General features: G+C 42.6%; 2 protein-coding genes across 2 annotated transcripts; one reads left to right on the top strand and one right to left on the bottom strand.

Annotated features, from left to right (window-relative positions):
• Nucleotides 1-7,170: 7,170 nt before the first annotated feature.
• LOC308280290 (histo-blood group ABO system transferase 2-like) lies at nt 7,171-8,235 on the bottom strand (the record flags this gene model as incomplete). Its single annotated transcript, XM_080720549.1, has 1 exon — nt 7,171-8,235. The coding sequence occupies one exon, from the start codon at nt 8,233-8,235 to the stop codon at nt 7,171-7,173; it is 1,065 nt and encodes a 354-aa protein (XP_080576675.1).
• Nucleotides 8,236-12,770: 4,535 nt separating this feature from the next.
• On the top strand, nt 12,771-20,014 carry cldn10e (claudin 10e; the record flags this gene model as incomplete). The annotated part of the gene is made up of 5 exons (XM_080720548.1): nt 12,771-13,002; nt 15,904-16,065; nt 16,754-16,835; nt 17,781-17,894; nt 19,579-20,014. 5 exons carry the CDS (start codon nt 12,771-12,773, stop codon nt 20,012-20,014), a joined length of 1,026 nt encoding a protein of 341 aa, XP_080576674.1.
• Nucleotides 20,015-20,296: the final 282 nt, after the last annotated feature.

Below are 20,296 nucleotides of genomic sequence, written 5' to 3'. Positions count from 1 at the left end.
AGTTAAAAGCACAAAATAATGCGTTCCCAGGGCCCGCAGTGAATCCTTGTACCCTGGGCCCAGAATTTGGTGCGACACCCCTGATTATGAGCACACAAAGACGTTATGTTGTAATTATGAGACCTACGGCATAGTGAGGACTTAGTGAGGTAACTAATAACCCGGGACAGGGCCTGGGGCAAAGTCAAGGGATGATACATCAAAAAGAGCTTAAGGCCACCAACATTATTACATGCATGGCTTTGTGGAAGGCTGTGAAGGTCATTAGCAGTGTTGGGGAAGTTAAAGTTACATGTAACTGAGTTACGTAACTAAGTTAACTTGCAACTGAGTTACATTCATATTGCTGTAACTCGTCATGTAACTGAGATACTTTTTTGGTAATTTACAAGTTATTTTTAAGTTACAAGTTACAAGAAGTTACAAGTTATAATTTTACTTTTACATTTTGTTAATTTAAGTTTTGTTAAGATTGACGATCAAATGTCCTCAACAGATCATCATTTTCTTCTTTTTTTAACTTCATATTAGGAACACAGATGTTTACTAAAGAAAATGTCAACCTTTTTGAAATAAAACATAAAACTCAGTTGAGAGGCATATTTCTGCTGGCATGTGACTTTTTTGTAGGATATTATATTTTGTTTCATGTACACCAAATGTACATTCTCTCAATTTAACGCTGAAAAAAAATAACTCAAGTTACTCAAGCTTTTTTTTATGTAACTTGAAACTTTATAAGTTACATTTCTCCAGGGGTATAACTTTAACTTGATCAAGTTACTGTCATGGTGAGTTACTTGTAACTGTACAAGTTATGCTTTCAAAGTAACTTCCCCAACACTGGTCATTAGTACACTGGTGTACAGTAGTACTTGAGGTGAAATAGACAAATATAATATATTCCTTTCAGCTCTACACTATATGGAATCAAGCGTTAATTTAAATGAACTGCCTGCATTTTGCAGTGTAAAGCCCGCAGATGAGGTTATACACAGACACAATAAAACAGATTACAGAGCTACAAATAAGTCGCAGTGGATCGCGCGCGCACACACACACACACACACACACACACACACACACACACACACACACACACACACACACACACACACACACACACACACACACACACACACACACACACACACACACACACACACACACACACACACACACACACACACACACACACACACACACACACACACACACACACACCTACCCCACCAAAGAGGAGCCCTTTAATCCTCACTGGCTCAGAGAACTCAATTCATCCCTCACTCACTCAGTCACTCCCCATACCCCTAATAAGTTGAGAGCCACAGAATTAAGTCTAACTAGTTAGGGGCACTCTGTGGACTGCAGATCTCCGCCAGGCCTGTTGAACCATCCATGTCGGTATAGTATCAGCTCTAGCCTAGTTGATTACTTTTACATGAGTCCAACCTGTACCGGCCAACACACCGAAACGCTGAAAATAAGTATTCAGTGAGTCTTGAGTGTGCGGCCCCTTCCTGAGAGAAGCTGTCGGGCTGAAACCTAACTCCAAAATGTTCATTTTTGGGAAAATGAGCTCAAGTGGAGTTAGGAGGTTTTGACCGAACATGCAACACTCGGATGTAAAGGGTGTTCAATAGCCCTGATTTATGCCAAAAAAATCTAAAACCTCAAAAAGGGAGTTAAAACGATCCCTGGCTAATACGACAAATATGCCTTAATACATTAAAATTGTAACTACAATGTAAAATTAAAAACACCTAAATCATTTTATTTCTTCTAGAAATAGCTGATCTTTCACTCAATAGAGACACACGGGCGCCTACAAATATGGCCGTCCTATTGTGATAGCGACCCCACTTCGGGTAAGGGAGAACGGTGCACTGCAAGCCAGCCCATAGAAAGTCATTGCAATTCAGCTGTGGTTAGCCTAATATTAAAATAATCCTACACGAACTGCAGACTATCTTGATTTGAATAAAAATATGTTTCCAGATGTATGGCCTGACCCTGACAACATATCTTCTTGTTTTCTAAATACATGATGTGTGTCACATTTAATTTGCCACTTGAATGGATTACCCATAATGTTAATGTTAACGACCACCTAAACTTAAGATTTCCAATGCTAGCACTTTTGACTCACAGATGAAGTATATTAAAGTATATTGTAGGTAGTGTATCAAGATGACAGATATGCCACTTTAAAAAGGCAAAATTAAACTCATGGGACACTTTATTAGAACACAAAAAAAATCGCTAATGCCTCAGTAGTCAACCACTGAAATTATGATATTTCACGATGCCTCTCATTGGGATTGCATTGGCAGCTGCAGTTCACCGTTCATCCTTACCCGAAGTCGGGTCGCTATCACAATAGGACGGCCATATTTGTAGGAGCCCGTGTGTCTCTATAGGGGAAATGCCTGTCGCAAGTTGATGATGTCATAAATGTCACGTGTAATTTTTATGGCATGCATGTGCAAAAAAACTAAACACAAACACATTTGAAATATTGATTTGATGCTCATGTTAACCATAGGAAGTATTACGTTTGTTTTTATTTGCACATGCATGCCATAAATTCCATAGGGATAGTTCACAAATTACATTTATGATATCATCAACTTGTGACAGGCATTTCCCCTTATAGAGGACAATTATTATGTATTAAGGCATATTTGTCATATTAGCCAGGGATCCCTAGAGGTTTTGGCCAGACAGTGACGACGCACGCACGCACACGCACACACACACACACACACACACACACACACACACACACACACACACACACACACACACACACACACACACACACACACACACACACACACACACACACACACACACACACTGGCAGTCCTCCATTTACAATACTTTCCCAACCCTACCAAAGAGGTTAAGCGTATATTTGCAATGACTTGCTCTGAAATCTAACTACATCCATCTCTCAGTCCCTCCAAATTTCAACATGGGAAACCTCTGCCTGACCCAATGCAGTGGTCCTCTGGATTTGACTGTTGGAGTTAGAGTTCTCAACAGGCCTGTAAATAAATGGTAAATGAAGGAATAAGTGAGTACCTTTTCCACCACTGGTTTTACTATATTTTGTATTCATTATCCGTCTAAATATTGCACCCACCTCCACTTGCGGCTGCCCACAGGAGGTTGTTACAGCCGTTGAGTCTGCCTCTCCCAGTCTGCCAAATGAGTTTGCAGATTAGCATCACAGACTGTGCTGAGCCGGCAGAATGTCATCACACTGGTCGGTAAGACTTCCTGGGACTCCACACACCCTTCTGCCAAGTCATACATCAAAACATTACGAGTTAAAGGGATATTTCACTTTCAGAAAAAAACTTTTGGTCATGTTATCATCTAATCAGGCTTGTATGAACACCCTGAACAGTTTTTAATTTGCTTCATTCAATATTTAGATATTTGATGTAAATGTTACCAGGCCCTCCTCTGCCATAAAAATTACACGTGACATTTATGACATCATCAACTTGCGACAGGCATTTCCCCTATTGAGTGAAAGATCAGCTATTTCTAGAAGAAATACAATGATTTAGGTGTTTTTAATTTTACATTGTAGTTACAATTTTAATGTATTAAGGCATATTTGTCGTATTAGCCAGGGATCCTTTTAACTCCATTTTTGAGGTTTTCGATTTTTTTGGCATAAATCAGGGCTATTGAACACCCTTTACATCTGAATGTTGCAGGCCGTGTTTTTTCGAAAACCTTTTTCATTTATTTTTATTGTATTACATTTTTTCCATTTTACCAAAGAATTATTAAACATAAAAGAAAACAGTTTTCGAAAAAACACAGCCTGCTCACTTATTAGGAGGGTAGTATGACTCGAGTCACCAGAAAAAAATAATGGGTGTTTTTAATGAATCTATCATGGTTAAAATGAAGTTTGAAGTTACACTGGGTGTGTATGGCGAGAGGCCCTGGGCCTGGAGGGCCTGATAACATTTACATCAAATATCTAAATATTTAATCAAGCAAATTAAAAACTCTCCAGGGTGTTCATAAAAGCCTGATTAGACAATAAAATGACCAAAAGTTGTTTTTTTTTAAAGTGAAATATCCCTTTAAGCATTACAATTTAATGATTTAATTTAATTTTGTCGACTAAGACTAAAAGACTACAAGATTTTTTATATTTTGTCAATAAGACTAGACTAGACTAAAACAATTTCAGAAGACTAAGACTAAAACTTTAAGATTAATGTCTGTAAAAATTAACACTGGTATGTAACTGCAATGAAATTAGAGCTAAATACATATTTTATGTATGGTTTATTTTGACCATGTATACAGGCAGTAGAAGACAATGACTTGTTCAGAATGATGTGGTTATATTTAGCCTAAAAAAGTATCCTAAAAGACGAAGACTAAGGGTCGATTCACACCGTTATAAGGAGCCTAACTAATTTCGGTTCGGCACTAGGCGAACCCAAATATGGTTCGCATCCCCCGGTTCGGGGGGGCGTCAACCGACTAAATTCGGCTCTAGCGTGCTGACGAAATGTTGTGACCTCCCGACTTAATTTCGGTACTCAGCGGTGTCTTCTGAGAAGACACTGCTGAGTACCGAAATTAAGTCGGGATTCACAGCCGAGAATATGCACTTGAAGCCGGGCTGAATGAATGAGAAGACTCTTCTCATTCATTCAGCCCGGCTTTCTCATTCATTCAGCCCGGCTTCAAGTGCATATTCTCGGCTGTGAATCCAATGAAACAGCGGTGGTTTGGGAGGGAGACACGCCGACTTCCAAAATATGCTTGTGTGGCCGTGTATTGGGCATGCAGAGCGGATACATTATCAGCTGGCTCTCGCTGGAGAGTGGAGGCGCGCGCGACGCGCACACACGCACACACACACACACACACACACACACACACACACACACACACACACACAGCTTTGCTGCGTGTATCGCTAACGCGTCGGCGGCGTCGCCGACCGTTTTAAAGAGAAAAGAAGAGCTTAAACACAACTTTGCTAATTGCTAATGTTCCGTGTTGATAGGTTTTCCACGACGAGTTGTGACTGTGTGACGACATGCATGCAGCAAGAGAGGCGGCACGTCTATAATGTGAGCTTGTAGATTAAATGTTTTTGACAGAGCTCAATCGAGCGTTTGTGAGTGTGAGTGAGAGAGAGAGAGAGAAGAGACCCCGCTGGTGCTGCTGCCTGCTGGAGCTGCTACTCACTGGACCTCCAGTCATTCAGCATGCAGCGCGAGGGCAAGTCAAATATGTATCTGCCCTGTAACGCTCATTCATCGGCCACAAAAATTGTCATGCCACGGACCTCCAATATTTACAAGCGACTTAGGCACTAGCCGTTAAGAAAGTATGGATGAACTCCCCCCGAACCTAAATAATTTCGCTTCGGGGAGCCCTCCCGAACCGAAATTAGTTAGGTTCCTTATTAGAGTGTGAAACAACCCTTAAAGTCTAAGACTAATTCCAAAAGACTAAGACTAAAATGTTTTGATATTTAGTCAACTAAGACTAGACAGAAGACTAAGACAGGACTAAAACTAAATGGTGTGTTATTCAAAAGACTAATTAAGACTAAGACTAAATTAAACTTTGCTGAAAAAATTAACACTGAAAGGTAGGCAGAAAACAGTAACCAAATTATGGTCTTCTTCAAATGTATTAAATTGTAAAACCTTGAATTTCTGATGAAAAAAAAAAAAAAAAAAAAATCACCCACTGGTTGAAATTCTGTCAAATCACTAAAGTAAAAAGGACATTTTTGGTATTGAATCTGAGAAATCAGCGTATTGCTTGGTTCGGTTTGATATTGTGTTTTTGTTGAATGAGAGCTTGTCCCACGGTACTAATGGCATGAGCAAAGCTTCAGTGCAGGACCCGCCAGGGCCGTGGGAAGTCATTTACAGCAGCAGGTGCTGGTCCAAGGACACTTCCTGTGTTTATTTTATTTTATTTTACAATCGTTTTAATGTCTGTGGCACAGACTCTGTGGTACAAAGTATGCGCATTACTCTTGTCAACGTTGATGTCAAATCACATACTTGTACCAGTACCACCCCCCATTTTTTTTACATATTGCAAAAAGAATGTTCGAGAACTCTCGACAACTGGCCTGGTTGTCTGTCTGTCTGGAATGATCTCCCCAATCAGGGCGAGCGGGTCGGTAATGTTAATGTTACATCGCCGCGTCGCGCGATCGAAATATAACACTGCGAGGGTACAGATGGCAGTTGGAACCAAAATGGACTAGTGGTCCATCATGAAACCGTACCGGGGGCAGACCTCTATTCAGAAACACCCCTACTTAGAAACTTCCCTATTCAGAAATACCCCCACTGAGGTGCAAAAAACACCCGCTGATTTTAAACAATCCTGGGAAATCGTTTATGAACATTTAACTTAAAATCAGTTTGTGTCTGCCTCTGCTTACAAGGGCTTACGAATAAATGTGTCTGCTAACCTGTGTGTGTGTGTGCTCGCGCGCGTGTGTGTGAGGGACAGGAGTGTCCGTTCGCTTCTCGCCGGTCGCAAATCTCGCAAGTTCAACAACTTCACTTTTTAAGCGTTTCTTGGTTAAAATATATTCATTATTTATTTGGTTGGCAATGTGCGACCCCCACGTTGGTTTGGGACCCATAGTTTGAGAACCGCTGCCCTAGTGTTGTCGAGAGGGAAGGATTCCGTGAGCCTTTTTTTTGGAGCAGCGCATTTTGCCCTCTTTATTCTCAACTGTGCAGAAAAATAAAAATAAAAATACATTTTTGCCCCTCCCCTTAAAGGTCTTAGGTCTCCAAACTTTCACTTCACGCTGTCATCTAGAGCAGTGGTTCTCAACCTGTGGGTCGGGACCGCCGGGGGTGCCCCCCCCCAAATGATTTTGGGGGGGGGCATCGGGGTATAATTTGTGGCCCCCCCAAAAAAGGGGGTAAAAAAAGACTTGGCGGCCAAATGTGTGGAGAGGGCCAATCCTTCAGTAGCACTGGCCCACAGAGCAGAGAGACGTCACATGATTGGCCCACTGGCTTGTCTGTCATCTGAATACTGGCCAATCACAGGCTAATGTTTTATTTGTGTAGTCTGTTTTCTATTGTGTTGTTTTTCTGATCGGGCGGCAGGCGGAAAAGTAGCCACAACCCCCCCTTAATTGGGTCGTACTTCGGCGTAATCCTTAACGACCGAAGACAATCGTTTGATTTTCATCACTTGGTATTTGCTTAAGGGCACCCAGTCGTGCCACAAATACTCAGGGGACAAGACCTTGGTGGGTTTATACAGGAAAAGGTATTTATTATAGTGAGATTCGTCCTGCCATATTGCCTCTATTGCTCGCTGGGCGTCAAGCTCAATATTGCGTCCACATGTCGAAACCAAATGATGAACGTAGGCCAGCTCCCCTCCAAAGATGTTTGCTTGGTAATAATAATCGCCTTCATCAGGGGCCATATACGCCACCGACGCAGGCCTGCGTTCGTAAGTGAACTCGCTGCGCTGCACAGTGAAGAACCCTGGGTGTATCCCTGCGACGAGCTGGCCCAGGATCTCCGTTCCAACGGGAGCGTGGAACATCATGTCGACATCAAAACAAAATATGTAGTCGGCGTGGCCGCGAAGCTCGTCTTCAATCAAAGATTGGATGTATCTCATTCTGCCAGCTGTGATGTCCTGCCAGTGGTCTTTGCCCTCTACAGACCTGACCAACAGCTGTCGTCCGGGGCCCAGCTCCACAGAAGGCACCTCGTCAGGGTGGTCTGTGTAGACGTAGTAGTGGACATTAGTGCGCAGAAGGAAGTAGCGTTCGGCCGTCTCAAGAAAGTCCCTCAGAAACCGTGTGTACTTTCCGTAGGCGAAGACTGTCACGGCAACGGTGATCTCGCGCGGTTCGTAGAGTGCGTCTAACAGCGCTGGGTCAAAGGTCCCGGTCCAAACGATCGGCGCGAGCCACGGTGTTGTCAGTTCCACGTCAGTACGCCGCGGGTCAGTCACGATGTTTGGTTGCTTCAAGGGCCGGTTCGAAGCCAGTGGATGAAAAGCTGGAGCTCTAAGACCCAGTGGTGGCCCAAGTGGCGGCTGATCCGGACCCAGTGGCCTCAGTGGGGGCGTTTCATTGTATTTCAGCCCCCTTAAAAGACACAGCCCAAGGATGAATAGAGTGATCAGCAGCACCACCAAGCACCAGCGTCTTTTACAATTAAAATATCGCTTCATTTTCTCTTCCCCTTGGTGTGGTTTAGCGCTCCTTGGTGTGGTTTAGCGCTCCTTGGTGTGGTTAGCGCTCCTTCCTTGCTTCCTTCCTTGCTTCCTTCCTTCCTTCCTTCCTTCCTTCCTTCCTTCCTTCCTTCCTTCTGTAGTCTTATTGATTAATAAAAGCCCTACAGTGAAAATTTGCAATCTTAGAACCGGGAAGTTCCCTGAATTTCTAATGAGGTTGTATTCCAACAATCTTCCTACATAGACGACAGATATAGAATGCAATGGCAAAAGGTCCTCAACCTGTTATATACATGTATAATACGTACATGTGATGTCATCTATGATGTAGGCTACTGTGACGTCAGACCATCTCCATATTTGGGAATAGTAATAGCCTGGAGGTAGTCAGTGACATGCAGCATGCATACTTACGCTGTGGCGCATTTGGCGAAATTCAGAGAGAACATTTTAACTAAAATCATACACATCATTTTGGGGATCCTTGACATGACAAAATTAGAGAACTAGCCTGCCTATAGGCCAATAAATGAATGAGGGCTTTTCCGCCCTCATTATAGGCTTGCACCCTTCGGATGCTCGCAGCTGTCGCTTGATGCAAACATGCACGGCCGTCATAACTGTTAGTTCCATGCATTTGCAGGGACGTGCACGTGAAGTTTGTGGCAGTTAAATCATTGCTTCTTTTTTCGCTGAGCAAGGAAAAGACGTCTTTGCTTGGTGTTGTTGGTATGTGAAGAAGCGTGGGGGGAGGGGGGGCTGTTTCTTGCTTAGGGTTGCACCGCTGATCAATATTAAATCACAAAAGACACTAGGAGGTGCTCTTATTGGGCCCCTCATTGATTACGGAATCCTCGTTTGGTATTGCGATGCCCCAGTTGCCTTAAAGTTTAAGCTCCAAACAGCCCAGAACAAACTGATTAGGGTCGTGCTTGGTCTTCCTCCTCGGGCCCACCTTACCGTTCATCACCACGAAAGCGTGGGGTGGCTCAAAGTAGCTGACAGAGTACAGCATCTTGCAATGGGCCTGGTGTATAAGATACACTACACCTCCAAGATACCCATGTACAGTACCTGACAAACTACTTCCTAAAGGTCAAGGATGTTCACGATCATAACACCAGAGGCAGCTCCACTAATCATGTTCAACCTTACCTAGATTTAACACTATAAAAGGGTCTAATTAGTTCTCCAGCTATACCACCAACATGTGGAACGCCCTTCCGCAAGCCTTAAAGGAGTGCTAAATCCCTTGCCTCCTTCAAAATTGGTATGAAAAGTCACCTTCAGGCTAGCCTCAGAAACCCAGACTTCTTTAGGCGATCGGAAGAAAAAGAAGCCTGGGCGATCGCGTTATGATCACTGTTGTAGAAGTGTAGAATTTCCCTAACCAATCAGAGTGCAGAGAGCGTCACACCGAATGTGTTGACGTCATGACGCAGCAGCGTTCTCTGCGCTGAGCAGAGGAGCAGAGGGGGGTGGGGGAAGGAGAACACATGCTATTGGCTGGAGACTTGCGGAGAGACTCACCGCGCCCGCCCATCTGCCTACACTAAACTGTCCGCGTTAGGTTAGACTACCTTCAGGCGGCTGTTACTCGAGACTTGTAAATAGACTAAGCCCGCTTGTTTCCACTCCCCCTCCCCCTTTTTCTCCCCTTTTTCTGCTTTTGTAATTGATGTTATCCTACTAATAGTACCATGTTCTATCCGTCTGTCTTTCAATGCTATATGAGATACAAAGTGGTTCCTGTGTAAATAAGCCATAAAACTTACTAGGATCTCCTTTTAGTTGACCTTGTACTTGATTTGTGCAGTCATGAAACTGTACTTTTTTCAATTGCAAACTGCTAATAAACTCTTCAATCAATCAATCAATGACGCTGCTGTAATTTTCCAGCGTGTTTGCAAGCGTGAGTGTGCCACGTGATCACAACATCCAGGTATGTGGGTAGGTAACTGAATTTGGTAGGCAAGCAACTGTGGTGTAACAGTCCGCCATGTGATCCAATGACCAAGTATAGGTGGTGTAGCAAATACTTTTGCATGAAATTATACCATAATACCATTCTCTGCTTTATTTTTGCTACACTGCCTGTCTTTGAGCATTAGGCCTACTCAGGGGTCTTCAACGTTTTCAGGCCAAGGACCCCTTAGTTGAGAGAGATGAAGCAGGGACCCCCACGACCCGTTTATAGATTCCATATAGCTTTGTTAGTGTTTGACAGCACAATCATCAGTGTATTTTGGATTCATGTCAATTTGTGTTTTCAGATATTTAACCACTTGAACTGTCAATACTTATAATAAACTTTCACTCTGTACTTAGACTTCTCTTGTTTCCCCTCTACACCAAAGCTCTTTGCCACAATTAGCTGATCTACAAGCTCGAGCTTGTAGATCTGCTATTTTTGGCTAAATGGACGCTAGGGTTCAAGTGGTTAATATAAAAAAGGAGAAAAAAAATCACTCAAAGATTTGGAGGACCCCCTGTAGTAACTCTGGGGACCCCATGGGGTCCCGGACCCCCTGTTGAAGAACCCTGCTCTAGGAGTAAGAGACTCATTATTGTGCTGAATGATTTACATATGGGCCTGGAAATTGGTTTAAATATTCTGGAAAAGTTTTGGAAAAGTTTTGAAAATTCACTTCAGTTGTTACCAAATGTTTTAATTTGGACCCCCAGAACTCTGAGAGTGTATAGGCCTGCGCCCTACATGGAACCAAATATCTATTTGAGGTCCCTTTGCACCCCCTCCTCAACTCAAGGAACCCTGAAGGTCTGCCCCATCTTAGAGCCACTGCTCCAGCTTTACTCCATACCATCATCACTCATGAGGTACAGTATACTATAGGGCCAGTGGCAATTTCTAGCGGGACCGACCCGCTAGAAATTGCTGAGTGTCTCCGTTATTAAATGTGATCTTGCTTTAGGCAATCTCTTTGAACTAGCTCTATTCAGTGTAAAAAAAATCACACCCGTGTGAACTGAGCGGTGGTTTCACCCCCCCCCCCCCCCCTTCCCCCCTGTGTGTGTGTGTGTGTGCGTGTGTGTGTGTGCCTGGCCTGGCCTGAAAACAGCGCCCCTCCCTTAACATGTGTGGTCAGAAAAGGTACTACACCAGGCTTGAGGCTACATACAGACAGACAGACCCACCCACCCACCCACAAACAAACATACCTACACACACGGCCACGCTATGGAGACGGTGTGACCACCGCTCAAAAATGAGTAGGCCTATACTCACTTACTCAGTGGTTATGTCACTTTCGGTAACTCGAGCTCACTGCTTAGTTAAGCACTTTCAATTGAGACTCACACCTTCACATCCCTGGGAACCTGGAATATGCTTGTCTCTCACCCGCACGGTAGGGGCCTGCATGCAAAACAGCGCAAGGAGCCTCTGTCCCTGGCTTCAGCTGGCTTTAGCCTCTTTTAGCCTCTATAGCCTCTGCCTGTTCTGCCTTCCTCTTCACTGTGATGGCCGGGTGACATGGCATGAGCCCCCTTCATTCTCTGCCTGGATGCCAGACATCATTCAAAACTCTACTCGGGATTAATTCTGGAGAATACACACAAACTCTTGGTGAGCAAATTAACTTCCAAAATAAATAAGTACCTTAAATAAATAATAATAATAATAATAATAGCCTGGATTAAAACCGCATTAGGGCTGCAAACTATATCGGTTTTATCCTAGTAATTATTCTGAATTATTTAGTAATTATTCTGAATAATTTAGAGGTGAGTTTTTAAATTTAATCTATTTTTTTCATATGAATTAATGCATTTTATTTAATTGATTTGACAAATTGAATAGTCAAATCATTCAATTATTAAGCCCTATTTTATACTTTGTTCTACAATGGATTGACATTTCTTTGAATAAAATCTGAATCAACTATTTTATTTTGGGTTTTTAAATCAATTAGTAGTTTGATCAACTATTGCACCCTTAATCTTCATTTCTATCCAGTGAGGACCCAGCTATGAAGATCCGCGTCGTGCAGATCTGGGGCTTTAACCATTATTTTATGCTTTAACTTTAGAAAAATAGCAGATATACAAGCTCACAGCGCGGCACCGAGTGCCGCGCTGCGAGCTTGTAGATCTGCCATTTTTGAAAAATCGTGAAAATTAGTGCAAGTCTTTGAATATCTTTCACCCGATCTTTGACCCGACTTCTAAATCCTTCCTCTAAATCATGCTGTTCTCAAACCTTTTCATGTCAAGAACCCCCAAAATTACAGGTATTTGGCCGCGAACCCCCCATCTCAAAATATGTTGTTCCAGGGACCACCCAGAAGCAAATATTTGAGTTATAAATGTTCGCTTTTAAATAGATATATTCAAAGACTTGCAAAAAAAAAACACATGATTTTTCAAAAATAGCAGATCTACAAGCTCGCAGCGCGGCACTCGGTGCCGCGCTGTGAGCTTGTATATCTGCTATTTTTCAATAGTTAAAGCAGTCAATAATCCTAGGCCTATAAATGGGTTAATCCTCATTTCTATCCAGTGAGGACCCAGCTATGAAGATCCGCGTCGTGCAGATCTGGGGCTTCCTGATGACGGTGCTGGGCTGGATCTTTGTGGCGTGCACCATGGCCATGGAGGGCTGGAAGATCACCTCCATCGGGGGGATGGGCGGCTCCTCCATCATCAAGGTGGCCTGGTACTGGTCCAGTCTGTGGAGAGCTTGCTTCACGGACTCCACCGCCGTTACCAACTGCTACGACTTCCCCGTGCTCTGGTCTGTGGAAGGTAGGTTTCTGGATACAATGTATGGCAGGGGTCTTCACACAGGGGGGTCCGGGACCCCTAGGGCTTCCTCAAAGTTACTACAGGGGGTCCTCCAAACCAAATTGTTGTGTGATAGAAACTTTTTTTCTCCTTTTTTGATATGAACCGCTTGAACCACCTGATTCCTACTTGCATATTTGGAGAACTTAAGCCAAAAATAGCAGATCTACAAGCTGTGAGATTGTAGATCGGCTATTTTCGGCAAAGAGGTTTGGTGTAGAGGGGGAAAAGAAAAGACTAATTGCAGAGTGAAAGGTCAAGTGTATTAAGTATTGACGGTTCAAGTGGTTAAATATCTGAAAACACAGATTGACATGAATCCAAAATACACTGATGATTGTGCTGTCAAACGATGAAACTATATGGAATATATGAGAAGGTTATGGGGGTCCCTGCTTCATCCCTCTCTCAACTAAGGGGTCCTTGGCCTGAAAACGTTGAAGACCCCTGATGTATGGAATATGTGTTCCAAACAATGTCTAAACCATACTTCAGAGGGGAATAGTTACTTCAGTATCTTGTTACTTTAGTAACTTTGTTCCAGAATTAAACATCCGTATGATAAGTGCATGTTGGTGTCCTATAATATGGATTGCTGTGAGGACTGATTGATGAAGTCTCCAATGAACCACTAACCCTGCTGCTTGGGTAGATTATGTAGATCAGGGGTCTTCAACGGGGGGTCCAGGACCCCTAGGGTGTCCTTAGAGTTACTACAGGGGAGGCAAATCCTTGTGTGATAGGATAATTCTTTTAAATTAACAACTTGAACTCTTGCATCCCTATTCCAAGGAGAACTTTAGCCAAAAATAGCTGATCTACAAGCTCTCAACGCCTCGCAGCGCAGATCAGCTATTTTCGGCAAGTAGGTTTGTTGTAGAGATAAAAACAATAATGAAAAGTTTGCAAGTGGTTAAATCAAAAGTCTGAAAATACACAGTAACGTGAATCCAACATAGACTGATGACAGTGCTGTCAAACAAGTCTATGAATCTTTCAATGAAATCGATGAGAATCTCCATCACACATCATACAATATGTAGAGGGGTTCCCATAATACCTGATTCCTACTTGCATATACTTGCATGTTTGTCAGGTGCCTAAAATAGCAGATAGCAAGCTCACAACACTTTGCATCGCGCAAACCAGTGAGCAAACCAGGACGCTGCCAGTAGGCCTTTTCAGATCTTTGTTTCGGAATTCTTTTGAAATATTATGAAACTATATCTAAATTTGGAAATCAAGAGGGGTCTGATCAGCCTTCCCCATAATATGTGGACTCATACATGACTCCACATCAAAGTTACATCACAGATGTCTGACGTCATCTAGGTTAACTTGCTGCTCTGAGTAATTAGCCCTATTCATGGCCCACCCACTCAGCATCCCCCTGGTGCTGAAGTCACGTTTTGCTGCTAAAAGCCCATAGAGTTAACACAGAAATCGCAAATGTAATGCAATTTCCGAATAGTAAAGTATAAAATACGGCTAGCATGATCAATAACACAAGATAGTAAAAGGCACAAAGCATTATAATTTACTTTACCGTTCGAAATAATGATTTGTTGGCTTTTAGTCCAGCTATTTCTGTATTCATTTCCCCTTCAAAACTGACGTCAGCACCAGGAAGTTTGCTGAGAAATGTGCTGAGTGGGCGGGCCGTGAATAGGGCTATTGCAGGCAGGAATAAACTCCCCCTTTCAGTCAGAACTGCAGACTCACTCCCAGATTTCTGCCAGTCTGAAAACTCCTCTCTTCCCATAAATGTTCATCGTTTCTATGCAGAAATTTTAGTTACAGGTTTTTGTTATTTTTATGTTTATTTTTCTTCTTGACCACAAATACAGGGTATGAGTGTGACATCATCATCATACCCGGAAGTTATGCGGGAATGCGTACTGAGTGGCAAAAACTACTTTCTGGCCTTTCCCAGCCCATACATCCAAACAGAAAAGTCCTATCTGATTGCATTAAGCGACATTAAACTACGTTAAACTCACTTTAACACTCGATTTGCCAATCGATATGCAATTCACTTTATGCATGCGCATACCCATCTATTAAGAATGTTATTAGATGTTGTGTAGTTTAGACCAGGGGTTTTCAAAGTGGGTGACGGGGCACCCTGGGGTGCCGCGACGGCAGTCCAGGGGTGCCGCAAGATAATTTGATAATATTTGGAATTTATTTGGACACGTGAAAAAATATTTAGTATCAGTTCTAACCAAAATGGCTATTATCTCAACGTTTTCCTCGCAACATAATCACTGAAATATCGTCACTGTCAGGCAGAAACCTTGTATCTCCAAGTTTCAAATGTGTAGGCTACGTCTTTTGGTAAAGCAAAGCCCTGCTTCATCTTACAAGACCGTCGCACAAAACTAGTGAAAACAGCCGTTCTACAAGCAATATGCGATGCGAGGCGTTGTGTGCTTGTAGATCTGCTGTTTTCACTAGTTTAGTACATTTTTTAGATGATGAATAGTAATCGAAAGGTTTTGGACATACAAGGTTTCCACCCGACAACGACGATATGCTATAAATATAAGGTGCTCGGAGTGAAAATTATAATGTAGGGGTGCCTCGGATTAAAAAAATATTTATGGGGTGCCCTGAGACAAAAAAGTTTGGGAACCCCTGGTTTAGACAGACACGAGGTTGATATTTACCTGCATGGTAAACATTTCGTTCTCTTTGCAGTTTATACTTGTGTGATTTATTTATTTATTTAGCTTGTCGTTTGCTTCCAAGGGTTCACGTTTATCCTTGCTTGCTCTTATGTCGCACTCTCTGACTAAATGGCTGAATCGTATGTTGTGTGATGTTTACCGTGGCAGTGTGCTTCGTCATTGTGACAAACAGGCCATATCCAGATAGTGCGCGGTCTGCTGATGTCGGCGCTGTCGCTGGGGGTGCTGGGCTTCGTCCTCAGCCTGCTGGGTATGGAGTGCACGTTCCTCGGAGGGAAAGACAGGCCCAAGTACAGGAAGATCTACACCGGGGGATGGTGCCACATCATCAGTGGTAAGTGTTATTGCCCGCTTAGAGATGATAATTAAATTCATGTTTATGAAAACAAACTATTGTGATTGTGAACAGGGCTGTCATGATTATGACATTTTAATTGTCACTCAAATAATTGTGATTAACAATTTAAATGTGTTTTTGTCGTGGACAATTACATTTCTGTTTGGCTTGTAGACTTTGAAGTTGCACATGGCAGATATGACACATAACCTAAATATACAAAGAAATGAAGGACATATTTGACAACTTTACACTTTAAAAAGAACAAACCGTAAATCTTGAGAAATAGCCGATCTACAAGCTCACAAGATCTGCTATTTCCACTATTTTTTAAATGTTTGAACAAAACAATTTCAACATATAAACGATTATGACGATTATCACAAAATAATTGCGATTATGTCAAATATGTCAAATTGTGACAGCCCTAATTGTGAAGTAATAGTTTATGTTTATACTTTTCTGTAAGCTGAAGCCACCAATACATGTACAACTTTTACCATATAAAGGGGCTACTGAAATATATTCTTGGAAGGCGGCTGTCATGTTACAATGTTGCAAAATACATGATGGCTGCCTTATGTACAGTACAGTATGTGATGGAAAACTGTATGCAACAGAGTTTTTTTGCCACATCTGGAGGATGAATGTCGTCAATCAATTGCTCCTTTAAAACTTACTGCAGGTTTGCTGTCCTCGTTTGGCTATGGTGTCTACGCACAGTATGTATCAGGAGAGTACTTCAACCCACATTTTGATGGACTGAAGTAAGTTTCTGTGCCCTCTACATTGCAGTATTGATATTTTTACTTAAAGGAGTAGTTCACCCCCAAAATGACTTTTTTTCTATTGATTAGTCACGCCATGGAGACTAGAGTTCAATAATATTTTTTGGTTTTTGTCACATTCCTAAGACAAAAATGTGATAGCAATAAATTTACCCCCATTGATTCCGGATGGTGACCCGTTTCGAAACGGGTCACCATCCGGAATCAATGGGGGTAAATTTACTCAAAATCAAATTTTTGTCTTAGGAATGCGACAAAAACCAAAAAATATTATTGAACTCTACTCTCCATGGTGTGACTAATCAATAGAAAAAAAGTCATTTTGGGGGTGAACTACTCCCTTAAAGTAGTAGTTCACCACTTTTCAACCGGTCTTCATATAATAGGTCCTCACTAATGTTCATAATAAAATAGCACATTTTTTTCCTATTCAGTCTGGGTCTCATAGGAGAGCTGTCAAATCCTTCTACCAGTGACATCATCGTTTGACCAAAAATAAATAAATATTTTTGAAAAAAAATATTTAGATTTTTTATTATCACAAGAACAATGGCTTCCACTTTAACATTGCAACTTTTTCAGGAATAGAAAGCCTGCAGTTTCTATTAGCTTGCATTTCCCATTGATGATGTCACCGGCAGAAGGATTTGACCCACCCACAGCTCTCCTATGAGACCCAAACTGAGTAGAATTTTGTTTTGATATTTTATCATAAACATTAGTGAGGACCTATTATATGAAGATAGGTTGAAAAGTGGTGGAGTGCCCCTTTAAGTAAAAAATATAAGTACCCTTTCCACCCCTGCTTATTATGTCACGCCTTTTCTTTAACCATACATATACAGAGGAATGTTCAGAAACATACAGAGAAACACATATCTTTGTGTTAAAGGTGTTTATTTATCATATCTCTGTACGAAAAAGGTTTGACCTGGGCACCCCTCTGTTCCTGGGCTGGGTGGGCTCTGCCTTTCACATGACTGGAGGCTTCTTCTACCTGTGGTCAGTGTGCAGGCCTCTATGTGGAGGAGGAACCAGGTGAGGACACAAACAGGCTCTCTTAGGCTTCCTACACACAGTAAAGTCAAATACACTCCCTTGTCTTTGGGAATGAGGGTGGGAGGGAGGGTATATCACTCGTTAGTGTGAATGCAGCCCTATAAATAAAAATCGCTTCAAAACAGAATAGAGCTCGGAGTGACTCAACAGGTTTTAATGTGTAAAGGACCCAGATCAGACTCAGACTTCACCCTCTAACCTTCTATTCATTCTGGTCACCTTTTCCCCCTTAGATATTAGTTGTTTCTATGCAGATATACCATATCGTCACTGACACATATTTCTGCCAAACCAGCTAACTCCACCCGATTGGCCCTCTTTTTTTTTTATAAATATATGCTATTGAACACCCTTTACGTCTGTGTGTTGGTTAAAATGATATTGAACCAATGAAAAGTAGTAAAAAGCCCTTTGGTCAAAACTCCACTTGAGCTCATTTTCCCGAAAATGAACATTTTAGAGTTAGGAAGTTTTGGCCCGACAGCAGAGATATGTAAGTTATGTTTTTGCTATGTTTCCTTTTCTTGACCACAAATGTTAAGAATGTTTTTTAGATATTGTGTAGTTTTTTAGACAGACACTAGGTTTGATATTTACCTGGTATACATCTTGTTTCATGTTTGTTTCACAAATTTACGGTCCCGTAAATCTTGAGAAATTTGAAACATTTGGAATAGAGGGTAATATGCACGTGTCATCATCGTACCTGGAAGTTATGCGGGAACGCCTACTGAGTGACAAAAAACAGAGCCAGCTGAAGTCATGAGGAGTCAGCAGGAGTCACGAGGAGTCAGCAAGAGTCATCATGAGCAGTCAGCAGGAGTCAGGAGGAGTTTTCCAAACTCCAATGCTTCATGCTGCTTTATTTTTTGCCAATTGCTAGTACCCTAATGGCGAGAAAAAAAAGAGAAAAACCTTTGGGAACCCAGATTACTAGTACTCAGTCTAGATGAGTGGCATATGATGCATACCCTCTATAATTGAGAATTTATTTTTGAACAGAAATTCTCTTATGGGGTCTCTGGCACAAAGTCTTTTCAGCTAGGGGTCCATGGACTAAATACATTTGGAAGTCCTTGACATGAAAATGATTGAGAAGCACTAGTAGCCTAGGTCAGTGGTTCTCAACCTTTTCAGGCAGTGACCCCCAAAATAATCATATTTTAACTGGGGACCCCCACACCCTGACGAGCACTAAGAGTTGAGGCATTACATTTTGTACAACATGGTTCTATTGTGAAAATAGCAGATCTACATGCTCACAACGCCTCGGTGAGCATGTAGATCGGCTATTTTCACAATTTCTGCCTCTAATATTTGACAATTTGGCCAATGGTTAATTTGTCTTTTCAGAGGTATTAAAAAGTCCTTAAATTGTAACTTTAGAAATGTACATAAACCCTCCATACTTAAACTTTATGTTGGTTTGTTCACTGTTGAGTGAGAAAACAATGTTGCACATTAAGTTAATCATATTATGGGGACCCCTCAAAAATAATTTGGGGACCCCCCCCCCGTGGGTCCTGACCCACAGGTTGAGAACCACTGGCCTAGGTTATGCAGAACCACTAGTAGCCTACGTAGGCCTACTCACTCCTCCACCTCTGTCTATGGCGCAGTGATCAATCTCCTTATTGATAATGATGCTTCGTTCTCTCCCCAGGACAATTGTCGTCACTGCTCCTCCACCTCCTCCACCCCTAGAGACGGTCACGGAGAAGACCAAGTCCAACACCGCCCTGTCCGTCATATCGGAGATCACCTCCAAGACCAGCGTGTCTTCGGTCTCCGAGCTGTCGTCCAAGTCTGCACGCTCGGAATTGTCCTCGCTCTCCTCCAGGTCGGAGCGATCGTCCAAATCCGGGCGTTCGTCCAGGTCTGCGCGGTCGTCCAAGACCGGCCGCTCCTCCAGACCCGACCTCGAGGACGACGTCTCCAGGTCAGAAGCCTTGTCCGAAGCGCAGTCCGGGCGCACGTCGAGGTCCAGTGCCTCGAGTCGCTCGGCGCCGAGGAGCAGCGGCAGCAGTCGGACCGTGTCGTCCCTGTCCAGCAGGTCTCGCGGCGAGTCGGAACAGTTTATCAGAAACTCCTATATTTGACCTGAACGTGACTGATTGTCAGGGGCATCACGGGGGGGGGGGGGGGGGGGGGGGAGTGGGACTGGGGGGCCCAAGGTGAAAAAGTTTGAGCACCACTGACATACAGTAGAAACATAGGTATTTCAAAAAACCTTTCAAGAATTTTCACGATTAAAAAAAAAACGGTGCCGCGCTGTGAGCTTGTAGATCTGCTATTTTTCAATAGTTAAAGTATCCAGGGCCCAGAATTTGGTGCAACACCCCTGCGGATTGTTCTGTGTAGGTCTGTGGGACTAATGCTGA

The sequence above is a fragment of the Nannobrachium achirus genome (assembly GCF_963921795.1).
Source record: "Nannobrachium achirus genome assembly, chromosome: 24".
NCBI classification, from domain to species: domain Eukaryota; kingdom Metazoa; phylum Chordata; class Actinopteri; order Myctophiformes; family Myctophidae; genus Nannobrachium; species Nannobrachium achirus.
This window is presented reverse-complemented; position numbering and strand designations above follow the sequence as displayed.